This window comes from Rhinoraja longicauda, chromosome 34 (assembly GCF_053455715.1).
Source record: "Rhinoraja longicauda isolate Sanriku21f chromosome 34, sRhiLon1.1, whole genome shotgun sequence".
In the NCBI taxonomy this organism is placed as follows: domain Eukaryota; kingdom Metazoa; phylum Chordata; class Chondrichthyes; order Rajiformes; family Arhynchobatidae; genus Rhinoraja; species Rhinoraja longicauda.
The window spans coordinates 23,886,472-23,899,284 of record NC_135986.1 but is presented as its reverse complement, the minus strand read 5'-3'; the positions used below and the strand labels follow the sequence as shown (position 1 = coordinate 23,899,284).

At 57.6% G+C, this 12,813-nt stretch overlaps 1 protein-coding gene across 1 annotated transcript; it reads right to left on the bottom strand.

Moving 5' to 3' along the window:
* Window positions 1-243: 243 nt before the first annotated feature.
* On the bottom strand, window positions 244-12,452 carry ttc9c (tetratricopeptide repeat domain 9C). The gene is made up of 4 exons (XM_078428039.1): window positions 12,347-12,452; window positions 4,401-4,650; window positions 1,936-2,118; window positions 244-639 (listed from the first exon to the last, which is right to left on the bottom strand). The coding sequence occupies exons 1-4, from the start codon at window positions 12,356-12,358 to the stop codon at window positions 542-544; spliced, it is 543 nt and encodes a 180-aa protein (XP_078284165.1). The 5' UTR covers window positions 12,359-12,452; the 3' UTR covers window positions 244-541.
* Window positions 12,453-12,813: the final 361 nt, after the last annotated feature.

The window sequence follows — 12,813 nt, the reverse complement described above, 5'->3', positions numbered from 1 at the left end:
AGGTAAGTACAGGTGTCAGGATGGACAGGTACACGCTGGAGTCACACAGCGGGTCGGGCAGCATCTGTGGAGAACGTGGACAGGTACAAAGTGCTGGAGTAACTCAGCGGGTCGGGCAGCATCTGTGGAGAATGTGGACAGGTACAAAGTGCTGGAGTAACTCAGCGGGTCAGGCAGCATCTCGGGAAAGAAGGAACGGGTGACGTTTTGGGGTCGAGACCCTTCTTCAGACTGGACAGCGTCAAGAGGGGTCTCGACCCCGAAACGTCACCCATTCCTTCTCTCCCGAGATGCTGCCTGATCCGCTGAGTTACTCCACCATTTTGTGTCTACCTTCCATTTAAACCAGCATCTGCAGTTTTTTTCCCGCTACATGTTAAGGGGGAAAGGTGGGTTAACCGTGATTGGATGGCGGAGCTGTCGTGACGGGCCGAACGGCCTCTTTCTTGCTCCGAGAACGTATTGTATTGTCAGGTGGGAGGGGGGGGGGGGGGGGAAGGTACGGGTGACCCCAGTGGGGGTTGGGGGAGGGGCGGGGGGCTCACTTGGCGAACATGCCCCTGTACATGGCCTTCTCCCGGTCGTGGTAGTCGCTGAGGTGCTGCTCTGTCTGTTGAATTAGCCGCTTCACGTTGGCATCTGTGTGGGGAGGAAGGGAGGGGGGGAGGGGAGGGGAGGTGGGGAGGAGGGGAGGAGGGGAGGGGAGGTGGGGAAGAGGGGAGGTGGGGAAGAGGGGAGGGGAGGGGAGGAGGGTAGGGGGAGGGGAGGAGGGGAGGGGAGGTGGGGAGGGGAGGTGGGGAAGAGGGGAGGGGGAGGGGGGAGGGGAGGGGAGATGGGGAAGAGGGGAGGGGAGGTGGGGAAGAGGGGAGGGGGAGGGGGGAGGGGAGGGGAGATGGGGAAGAGGGGAGGGGAGGTGGGGAAGAGGGGAGGGGAGGTGGGGAAGAGGGGAGGGGAGGGGAGATGGGGAAGAGGGGGGGGAGGGGAGGGGAGGAGTGGGGAGGGGAAGAGGGGAGGGGGGAAGGGGGAAAGAGGGGAGGGGGAAGTTGGGGGGGGGTGTGGGAGGGGAGGGGGGGGTGGAGAAGAGGTGGGGGAGGGGAGGGGGAAGTTGGGGGGGGTGTGGGAGGGGAGGGGGGGTGGAGAAGAGGTGGGGGAGGGGAGGCAAAGAACAAACACTCAGCTCTGGCTCGTCGTCAGGGGGGGGAGGGGTGGGGGGGGTGGTGCCGGATCGGTCTGCAGCGGGTAGTGCCGATCCCTCGTCGAGCTGGAGTCTCAGGTTGGATCTTTGTCTCGGCGCTGTCTGTCTCTGACTGACAGTGTGTGTGTGTGTGTGTGTGTCTGCAGGTGTGGCTGTTTCAGTGTGTGTGTGTGTGTCTCTGTGTGTGTACGTCTTCATCTGTGTACTTGTGTGTGTGTGTGTGTGTGTGTCTGTGTGTGTGTGTGTGTGTGTGTGTGTGTGTGTCTCTATGTGTGTGTGTCCGTGTGCGCGTGTGTGCGTGCGTGCGTGGGTGGGTGTGTGTGCGTGTGTGTGTGGGCGTGGGTGGGTGTGTGTGTGTGTGTGCGTGTGTGTGTGGGCGTGGGTGTGTGTGTGTGTGTGTGTGTGTGGGTGGGTGTGTGTGTGTGTGGGCGTGGGTGGGTGTGTGTGTGTGTGTGGGTGGGTGTGTGTGTGTGTGGGCGTGGGTGGGTGTGTGTGTGTGTGTGGGTGGGTGTGTGTGTGTGTGGGCGTGGGTGGGTGTGTGTGTGGGCATGGGTGGGTGTGTGTGTGTGTGTGTGTGTGTGTGTGTGCGTGTGTGTGTGTGTGTGCGTGTGTGGGTGTGTGTGCGTGTGTGTGTGTGTGTGCGTGCGTGCGTGTGTGTGTGCGTGTGCGTGCAGTCACTGTTGGGGCAGGCGTTGGGTGAGGGGGGTGTCACGGGTGGGTGAGGGGGGGTGGGGTCTCACCTTTGGGGCAGGCGTGGGCAGCGCGCCCGAGGTGGTGCAGGGCCTGGTCGTAGTCCCCGATGTGGTAGAGGGCCACCCCTGCCCGGTACAGGGCCTTGCTGTTGTCACCCTGTCTGGACAGCACCTTCTGGCTGTAGTCACGCACACGCTCATAGTTCACCCGCTCCGCACGAAGCAGGCATGCTGGGGGAGAGAGAGAGGGTGGGGGAGAGAGGGGGAGGGGGGGGAGGGAGGGGAGAGAGGGAGGGAGGGTGGGAGAAAGAGAGAGGAGAGGGGGGGAGAGAGGGAGGGGAGAGGGAGAGAGGGAGGAGAGAGAGAGAGAGGGAGTGGGGAAGAAAGGGGGGAGAAAGGGGGGAGAGAGGGAGGGAAACAGAGAGGAAGGGGAGAGAGAGGGAGGGGGGAGAGAGGGAGGGAAACAGTGGGGGAGAGAGAGGGAGGGGAGAGAGGGAAGAGAGGAGAGAGAGGGGGGGAGAGAGGGAGGGTGTGGGGAGAGGGAAGAGAGGGAGAGAGGGAGTGGGAGAGGGAGGGAGAGGGAGGGAGAGCGGGAGAGATGGGTGGGAAAAGAGGGAGAGGGTTGAGAGGACGAAAGAGACGGAGTGGGAGAGAGAGAGGGACGGGAGAGAGTGGGAGGGGAGAGAGGAGAGAGTGGGAGAGAGAGGAGAGGGAGGGGGAGAGGAGAGGGAGGGGGAGAGGAGAGGGAGGGGGAGAGGAGAGGGAGGGAAGTGAGGGAAGAGAGAGAGAGAGAGGGTAGGGGAAGAGAGGGAATGAGAAAGACACAGCATGGAAACAACTCCTTTGTCCCACCCAGTCCGCGCCGGCCAGCCCCCGTTCACACACTAGTTCCACGTCCTCCCACTCTCTCATCCACTCCCTGCACACTGGGGGGCAATTTACAGAGGGGCCGATTGACCCACAAACCCGCGCGGCTTCGAGCGCGGGAGGAAACCGGAGCGCCCGGAGGAAACCCACGCGGGTCACGGGGGAGAACGTGCAAACTCCGCACAGACGGCGCCCGTAGTCGGGATGGAACCCGGGTCTCCGGCGCTGTGAGGCAGCAACTCTACCGCTGCGCCACCGTGCCGCCCCACGTCTTTGGAGCGCGGGAGGAAACCGGAGCGCCCGGAGAAAACCCACGCGTGTCACGGGGAGAACGTGCAAACTCCGTACAGACAGACAGCGCCCGTGGTCAGGATCGAACCCAGGGTCTCTGGCGCCGTGAGGCAGCGGTTCTACCCGCTGTGCCACCATGTGCCAGCCTAGGCAGACATCTTTGGCCTGGTAAGCTGAAGTAACTCAGCGGGACAGGCAGCATCTCTGGAGAGAAGGAACGGGTCGAGACCCTTGAAGAGGGATGAGGCACCACTTTGATCTGTCCCTTTTCACACCTTGCCCTTCCACACCTCTCTGTCTCCCTCTCCCCCCGATTCTCAGACTGAAGAAGGGTCTCGACCCGAAAACGTTGCCCCTTCCTTCTCTCCAGAGACGCTGCCTGTCCCGCTGAGTTACTCCAGCATTTTGTGTCGGTCTCCGGTTTAAACCAGTATCTGCGATTCCTTCCGACAATCCGTGTCTTTGTGGGCGGGCTGTACAGCAGGCCGTTCGGCCCACTGTGATCGGACTAGCACGATCGTTAAAGGTGATCTTAATGTGGGGGAGGGGGGGGATAGTTAGGGTTGCCAACTGTCCCGTATTAGCCGGGACATCCCGTATTTTGGGCTAAATTGGTTTGTCCCGTACGGGACTGCCCTTGTCCAGTATTAGGTCCTGGGGGCGCTGTTGGCCCCGACACTGTGGGCCCAGGGGCCGCTGTAGGCCCGGACACTGTAGGCCCGGACACTGTAGGCCCGGACACTGTAGGCCCGGAAACTATAGGCCCAGACACGGTAGGCCCGGACGCCGTCAGCCCGGACACTGTCGGCCCGGACAGTGTAGGCCCGGACAGTGTAGGCCCGGACACTGTAGGCCCGGACACTGTAGGCCCGGAAACTATAGGCCCGGACGCCGTCAGCCCGGACACCGTCGGCCCGGACAGTGTAGGCCCGGACAGTGTAGGCCCGGACACTGTAGGCGTGTATACTGTAGGCCCGGACAGTGTAGGCCCGGACAGTGTAGGCCCGGACACTGTAGGCCCGGACACTGTAGGCCCGGACATTGTAGGACTGGACACTGTAGGCCCGGACAGTGTAGGCCCAAACACTGTAGGCCCGGGGGCCACTCTAGGCCCGGACAGTGTAGGCCCGGACGCTGTAGGCCCGGACGCTGTAGGCCCGGACACTGTAGGCCCGGGGGCCGCTGTAGGCCCGGAGGTTGCATAGCAACCTGCCACCCGGCCCGGGCGGCCGCCATTGTTGGAGCGGGAGCACGTGGCCGCTAGCTGGGTGAGGGGGGGGGGGGGGTGACGTATTTGGGAGTGAGGGGAGGTGGCGGCCTCTAGCCGGGGCAGTGTGGGACGGACGGCAGCTTACCGGCCAAGTTGTTGTAACAGTCGCACTCCACCCTGTGGAGCAGCTCCACCTGCTCGGGGCTCAGCTTCTCCTTCTCGCCCCCGAACGCCTGCAGGGGGCTGGGCTCGCTGGGGTCCAGGCCCCGTAGGTGCATGAGGGCCCAGTGGTAGCGGCTGATGGCCTCCCGCACCCGCTTCTGCTGGTAGTGATGGTTGCCCTCGGCCTTGTAGCGAATGGCCTGCTGCACCCGGCTCTCAAACACACCCCCTGGCTGGGGGAGAGAGTCACAGAGTCACAGAGACATAGACACAGAGACACAGAGACACAGAGACACAGGGACACAGGGACACAGGGACACAGGGACACAGAGACAGAGAGACAGAGAGACACAGAGACACAGGGACACAGGGACACAGGGACACAGGGACACAGGGACACAGGGACACAGGGACACAGAGACAGAGAGACAGAGAGACACAGAGACACAGGGACACAGGGACACAGGGACACAGGGACACAGAGACACAGGGACACAGGGACACAGAGACACAGGGACACAGGGACACAGGGACACAGGGACACAGAGACACAGGGACACAGGGACACAGGGACACAGGGACACAGAGACACAGGGACACAGGGACACAGGGACACAGGGACACAGGGACACAGGGACACAGAGACAGAGAGACAGAGAGACACAGGGACACAGGGACACAGGGACACAGGGACACAGGGACACAGAGACAGAGAGACACAGAGACACAGGGACACAGGGACACAGAGACACAGGGACACAGGGACACAGGGACACAGGGACACAGAGACACAGGGACACAGGGACACAGGGACACAGGGACACAGGGACACAGGGACACAGAGACAGAGAGACAGAGAGACACAGGGACACAGGGACACAGGGACACAGGGACACAGGGACACAGAGACAGAGAGACACAGAGACACAGGGACACAGGGACACAGAGACACAGAGACACAGGGACACAGGGACACAGAGACAGAGAGACAGAGAGACAGAGAGACACAGAGACACAGGGACACAGAGACACACAGAGACACACAGAGACACAGAGTCACAGGGTCACAGAGAGACAGAGAGAGACAGAGAGACAGAGAGACACAGAGAGACACAGAGACACAGAGTCACACACACAGTCACAGAGACACAGAGACACAGAGTCACAGGGTCACAGAGACACACAGAGAGACAGAGAGAGACAGAGAGACAGAGAGACAGAGACACAGAGAGACACAGAGACACAGAGACACAGAGACACAGGGACACGGAGAGACACGGAGAGACAGAGACACAGAGACACAGAGTCACAGAGACAGAGAGACAGAGAGACACAGAGACACAGAGACACAGAGATACAGAGACACAGAGACACAGGGACACAGAGACACAGAGACACAGGGACACAGAGACAGAGAGACACAGGGACACAGGGACACAGGGACACAGAGACACGGAGAGACACGGAGAGACACAGAGACACAGAGAGACAGAGACACAGAGACACAGAGTCACAGAGACAGAGACACAGAGAGACACAGAGACACAGGGACACAGAGTCACAGAGAGACAGAGAGACAGAGAGACAGACACAGAGACACAGAGACACACAGACACACAGAGACACAGGGACACAGGGACACAGGGACACAGGGACACAGGGACACAGGGACACAGGGACACAGACACAGAGACACAGAGACACAGAGTCACAGAGAGACACAGAGAGACACAGAGACACACAGACACAGAGACACACAGACACAGAGACACAGAGACACACAGACACAGAGAGACACAGAGACACACAGACACAGAGAGACACAGAGTCACAGAGAGACACAGAGACACACAGACACAGAGAGACACAGAGACACACAGACACAGAGAGACACAGAGTCACAGAGAGACACAGAGACACACAGACACAGAGAGACACAGAGACACAGAGAGACACAGAGACACAGAGAGACACAGAGACACAGAGACACAGAGACACACAGACACAGAGAGACACAGAGACACACAGACACAGAGACACACAGACACAGAGAGACACAGAGACACACAGACACAGAGAGACACAGAGACACAGAGAGACACAGAGACACAGAGAGACACAGAGACACAGAGACACAGAGACACAGAGAGACACAGAGACACAGAGAGACACAGAGACACAGAGAGACACAGAGACACAGAGAGACACAGAGAGACACAGAGAGACACAGAGTCACAGAGAGACACAGAGTCACAGAGACACAGAGTCACAGAGAGACACAGAGAGACACAGAGTCACAGAGAGACACAGAGTCACAGGGACACAGAGTCACAGAGAGACACAGAGAGACACAGAGAGACACAGAGTCACAGAGTCACAGAGACACAGAGTCACAGAGAGACACAGAGAGACACAGGGACACAGAGAGACACAGAGTCACAGAGACACAGAGAGACAGAGACACACAGAGACACAGAGACACAGAGTCACACAGAGACACAGAGACACAGAGACACAGAGACACAGAGACACAGAGACACAGAGACACAGAGACACAGAGACACAGAGACACAGAGACGCAGAGTGATACAGCGTGGAAACAGGCCCTTCGGCCCAACATGCCCACACTGGCCAACATGTCCCAGCTACACTAGTCCCACCTGCCTGCATTTGGTCCACATCCCTCCAAACCCGTCCTATCCATGTACCTGTCCAACTGTTTCATAAACGTTGGGATAAGTCCCAGCCTCAACTACCTCCTCCGGCAGCTCGTTCCATACACCCACCACCCTCTGTGTGGAAAAGTTACCCCTCAGATTCCTATTAAATCTTTTCCCCTTCACCTTGAACCTGTGTCCTCTGGTCCTCGATTCCCCTACTCTGGGCAAGAGACTCTGTGAGTCTACCCGATCTATTCCTCTCATGGTTGGGGGGAGATGGGGGAGGGGTGGGAGAGAGGGAGGGAGAGAGGGGGAGAGAGGGGGGGAGAGAGGGGGAGACAGAGAGGGAGGGGAGCGGGGAGAATGGGATGGGAGAGGGAGGGGGAGTGGAGAGAGAGAGAGGGGGGGAGAAAGGGGCTCAGAGATGGAATGGAGAGAGAGAGAGAGGAGTGAGAAGGAGGAAGAGAGAGAGGGGGAAGAAAGAGAGGGAGAGGGGAGGGGAGATAGAGAAAGAGAGGGGTGAGAGGGAGGGAAGAAGCGAGGGGGAGAGAGACAGGGGAGAGGGGGGAGAATGGGATAGGGGGAGAGAGAGAGGGGGAGAGGGAGTGGAGAGAGAGAGAGGGAGGAGAGAGGGACAGAGGGGGAATGGAGGGAGAGATAGGGAGGGAGATGGAGGGGGAGGGAGAGAGATGGAGGGGGAGGGAGAGAGATGGGGGAGGATGGAGGGGGAGGGAGAGAGATGGAGGGGGAGAGAGATGGAGGGGGAGGGAGAGAGATGGAGGGGGAGGGAGGGAGAAGGGGGAGAGATGGAGGGGGAGGGAGAGAGATGGAGGGGGAGGGAGAGAGATGGAGGGGGAGGCAGAGAGATGGAGGTGGAGGGAGGGAGAAGGGGGAGAGATGGAGGGGGAGGGAGAGAGATGGAGGGGGAGGGAGAGAGATGGAGGGGGAAGGAGAGAGATGGAGGGGGAGGGAGAGAGATGGAGGGGGAGGGAGAGAGATGGAGGGGGAGGGAGAGAGATGGAGGGGGAGGGAGAGAGATGGAGGGGGAGGGAGAGAGATGGAGGGGGAGGGAGAGAGATGGAGGAGGATGGAGGGGGAGGGAGAGAGATGGAGGGGGAGGGAGAGAGATGGAGGGGGAGGGAGAGAGATGGAGGGGGAGGGAGAGAGATGGAGGGGGAGGGAGAGAGATGGAGGGGGAGGGAGAGAGATGGAGGGGGAGGGAGAGAGATGGAGGGGGAGGGAGAGAGATGGGGGAGAGGGAGAGATGGAGGGGGAAGGAGAGAGATGGAGGGGGAGGGAGAGAGATGGGGGGGGGGAGAGAGATGGAGGGAGGGGAGAGAGAAGGGGGGAGAGATGGAGAGGGGGGAGTCAGGGAGAGGGGAAGAGGATTAGTTACCTTTAGATTAGTTTAGTGTCTTTTAGTTCAGTTTAATTTAGACCGGTTTAGTTTCTTTTAATTTAGTTTAGTTTAATTACATTTAATTGAACTTTGTTTTAGATTTAGAGATACAGGGCGGAAACAGGCCCTTCGGCCCACCGGGTCCGTGCCGCCCAGCGATCCCCGCGCACTAACACTATCCTACACGCACCGGGGACGATAAAAAAATGTTACCGAGCCAATTAACCTACAAACCTGCACGTCTTTGGAGTGTGGGAGGGAACCGGAGCGCCCGGAGAAAACCCACGCAGGTCACGGGGAGAACGTGCAAACTCCGTACAGACAGCACTGGGAGCCATTCCACGCCGACCAGCGATCCACGCGTACACTAGTTCTATCCTCCACACTCACTGCACCTTTAAGTTTAGTTTCGATTAGTTTACTCACGTGTACCGAGGTACAGTGAAGTGTAAGAAAATAACTGCAGATGCTGGTACAAATCGAAGGTATTTGTATCACAAAATGCTGCAGTAACTCAGCGGGTCGGGCAGCATCTCAGGAGAGAAGGAATGGGTGACGTTTCGGGTCGAGACCCTTCTTCAGACTGAACCTTCTTCAAACGTCACCCATTCATTCCTTCTCTCCTGAGATGCTGCCTGACCTGCTGAGTTACTCCAGCATTTCGTGAGGTATAGTGAAAGGCTTTGTGGTCGCGTGCTATAGCGGAAAACATAGAAAATAGGTGCAGGAGTAGGCCATTCGGCCCTTCGAGCCTGTACGCACCGCCATTCAGTACGGTCATGGCTGATCATCCAACTCAGTATCCCGTACCTGCCTTCTCTCCATACCCCCTGATCCCTTTAGCCACAAGGGCCACATCTAACTCCCTCTTAAATATAGCCAATGAACTGGCCTCAACTACCTTCTGTGGCAGAGAATTCCACAGATTCACCACTCTCTGTGTGAAAAAAAACGTTCTCATCTCGGTCCTAAAAGACTTCCCCCTTATCCTTAAACTGTGACCCCTTGTTCTGGACTTCCCCAACATCGGGAACAATCTTCCTGCATCTAGCCTGTCCAACCCCTTAAGAATCTTGTAAGTTTCTATAAGATCCCCCCTCAAGCCGAGTCTATCCAGTCTTTCTTCATATGAAAGTCCTGCCATCCCAGGAATCAATCTGGTGAACCTTCTCTGTACTCCCTCTATGGCAAGAATGTCTTTCCTCAGATTAGGAGACCAAAACTGTACACAATACTCCAGGTGTGGTCTCACCAATGCCCTGTACAACTGCAGCAGAACCTCCCTGCTCCTATACTCAAATCCCCTCGCTATGAATGCCAACATACCATTGGCTTTCTTCACTGCCTGCTGCACCTGCATGCCTACTTTCAATGACTGGTGTACCACGACACCCAGGTCTCGTTGCATCTCCCCTTCTCCTAATCGGCCACAAAGATTACAATCGACCCGTCCACTGTTTACTGATGCGGGATAAAGGGAATAACGTTTAGTGCGAGATAAAGTCTGATCAGAGTCTAAAGTCTAAAGATAGTCCGAGGGTCTCCAATGAGGACCGTCACTCTAGCCGATGAGAGGAGGATGGTTCATTTGCCTGATAACAGCCGGGAAGAAACTGAACCTGAATCTGGAGGTGTGCGTTCACACACTTCTCGACCTCTTGCAGATGGGAGAGGGGAGGAGAGGGATCTCTTCTTCACGCAATCATAGAAGAATACAGTGCAGGAACAGGCCCTTCGGCCCACAACACAGTTGTGTTCTGTGCTGAACACGATGTTAAACAACTCTTTAACAGGCCCCTTCGGCTTGAGTATAGGAGCAAAGAGGTCCTTCTGCAGTTGTACCGGGCCCTAGTGAGACCTCACCTGGAGTACTGTGTGCAGTTTTGGTCTCTAAATTTGAGGAAGGATATTCTTGCTATTGAGGGCGTGCAGCGTAGGTTTACTAGGTTAATTCCCGGAATGGCGGGACTATCATATGCTGAAAGACTGGAGCGACTAGGCTTGTATACACTGGAATTTAGAAGGATGAGAGGGGATCTTATCGAAACGTATAAGATTATTAAGGGGTTGGACACGTTAGAGGCAGGAAACATGTTCCCAATGTTGGGGGAGTCCAGAACCAGGGGCCACAGTTTAAGAATGAGGGGTCGGCTATTTAGAACTGAGATAAGGAAAAACTTTTTCAGTCAGAGAGTTGTGAATCTGTGGAATTCTCTGCCTCAGAAGGCAGTGGAGGCCAATTCTCTGAATGCATTCAAGAGAGAGCTAGATAGAGCTCTTAAGGATAGCGGAGTCAGGGGGTATGGGGAGAAGGCAGGAACGGGGTACTGATTGAGAATGATTAGCCATGATCACATTGAATGGCGGTGCGTACAGGCTCGAAGGGCCGAACGGCCTCCTCCTGCACCTATTGTCTATTGTCTGTTGTCTATTGCCCACAATATATCTGTACTGTCCTATGTTGATCCCTGCCCTCACCAACCACAGAAGCAATCGTGGAACAGTACAGCAGGCCCTTCGGCCCACAGTATCCATGCTTGAACATGATGCCGTGTTAAACTACTCAGTTGGGCAGTAGAATGCAGGAACAGGCCCTTCGGCCCACAGTGTCTGTACTGTTCCAAGTTGATCCCTGCCTTCACCAACCGTATTTATTCACAAAGTGCTGGAGTAACTCCCTCAGCGGGTCAGGCAGCATCTCAGGAGAGAAGGAATGGGTGACGTTTCGGGTCGAGACCCTTCTTCAGGGTGATGTCGGGCTGGGGGGGGAGGGACAAACAGCATTTTGTGAATAAATACCTTCGATTTGCACCAGCATCTGCAGTTATTTTCTTGCACTACCTGTCGCTCCGCTGCGATTTCTCCTCAAGGTTTGTCCACTTTGAAGAAGTTCTCCTGCACTCTTCGACGAGAGTTTAGCAACATGCTCTCCTGCTGCTCCCCCTCTGTGCTCCACCTATATCCTTCCTTTGTCACGACCCCCTGACGTCAGTCTGAAGAAGGGTCTCGACCTGAAACGTCGCCCATTCCTTCTCTCCTGAGATGCTGCCAGACCTGCTGAGTTACTCCGGCATTTTGTGAATAAATACCATCGATTTGTACCAGCATCTGCAGTTATTTTCTTTCACCAACCGTAAGAAAAGGGCCATCAGCAGGGGTTCAGGCCCTTCGGCCCACAATATCCATGCTATAACATGGTGCCAATTTAAACTACTCTATAGAGGAGTACAGCTGGGGGGGGGGGGGTTCAGGCCCTTCGGCCCACAATATCCATGCTATAACATGGTGCCAATTTAAACTACTCTATAGAGGAGTACAGCTGGGGGGGGGGGGGTCAGGCCCTTCGGCCCGCAATATCCGTGCTATAACATGGTGCCAATTTAAATTACTCTATAGAGGAGTACAGCTGGGGGGGGGTCAGGCCCTTCGGCCCACAATATCCGTGCTGGACATAATGCCAAGTTCAACTATAGAAGAGTACAGCAGGGGCTCAGGCCCTTCGGCCCACAATAACCATGCTGGACATGGTGCCAAGTTAAACTACTCTATAGAGGAGTACAGCGGGGGGGGGGGGGGGGGTCAGGCCCTTCGGCCCGCAATATCTGTGCTGGACATGATGCCAAGTTAAACCATAGAAGAGTACAGCTGGGGGGATCAGGCCATTCGGCCCACAGTGTCGATACTATCCCGCTCAGAGACACCACAGCCTGGAACATTTATACCTCTGATATCCCCCCCCCGGGTTATTTCAGGCCTCCTGGTTGATTTAAATGTACAATATCGCCAGTACTGTCTCCCCAGAGCCGCCGGAGAGGCCGCTCCGCCCGTCGCCGCCCTGCTAGTCCCCCTCCCCACCCCCCGGCCGCTCACCTGCGTTGCCATGGCTCTGCACGCGCCCTCCCGCTTCCCGGAAGCGGCCGCTGAAGCCGAGCTGGAGGCGACCCCCTTCCCTCCCTCCTCCCCCCCGACACGTGTCTGTGCCGCAGCCGAAGCTGCCCCTCCTCCCCCTCGCACGTGTGTGCCGCAGCCGCCCCTCCTCCCCGTCACGTGTCCAGGATCGCAGCCGGTGACACCCCGTGACGTTTCTGTGCCGCAGCTGCCCCTCCTCCCCTCATCACGTGTCTGTGCCGCAGCCGAAGATGCCCCTCGTCACGTGTGTGCCGCAGCCGGAGCTGCCCCTCCTTCCCTCGTCACGTGTGTGCCGCAGCCGCCCCTCCTCCCCGTCACGTGTCTGTGCCGCAGCCGAAGCTGCCCCTCCTCCCCTCGTCACGTGTCCAAGATCGCAGCCGGTGACACCCCGTCACGTGTCTTGGCCGCAGCTGAAGCTGCCTCTCCTC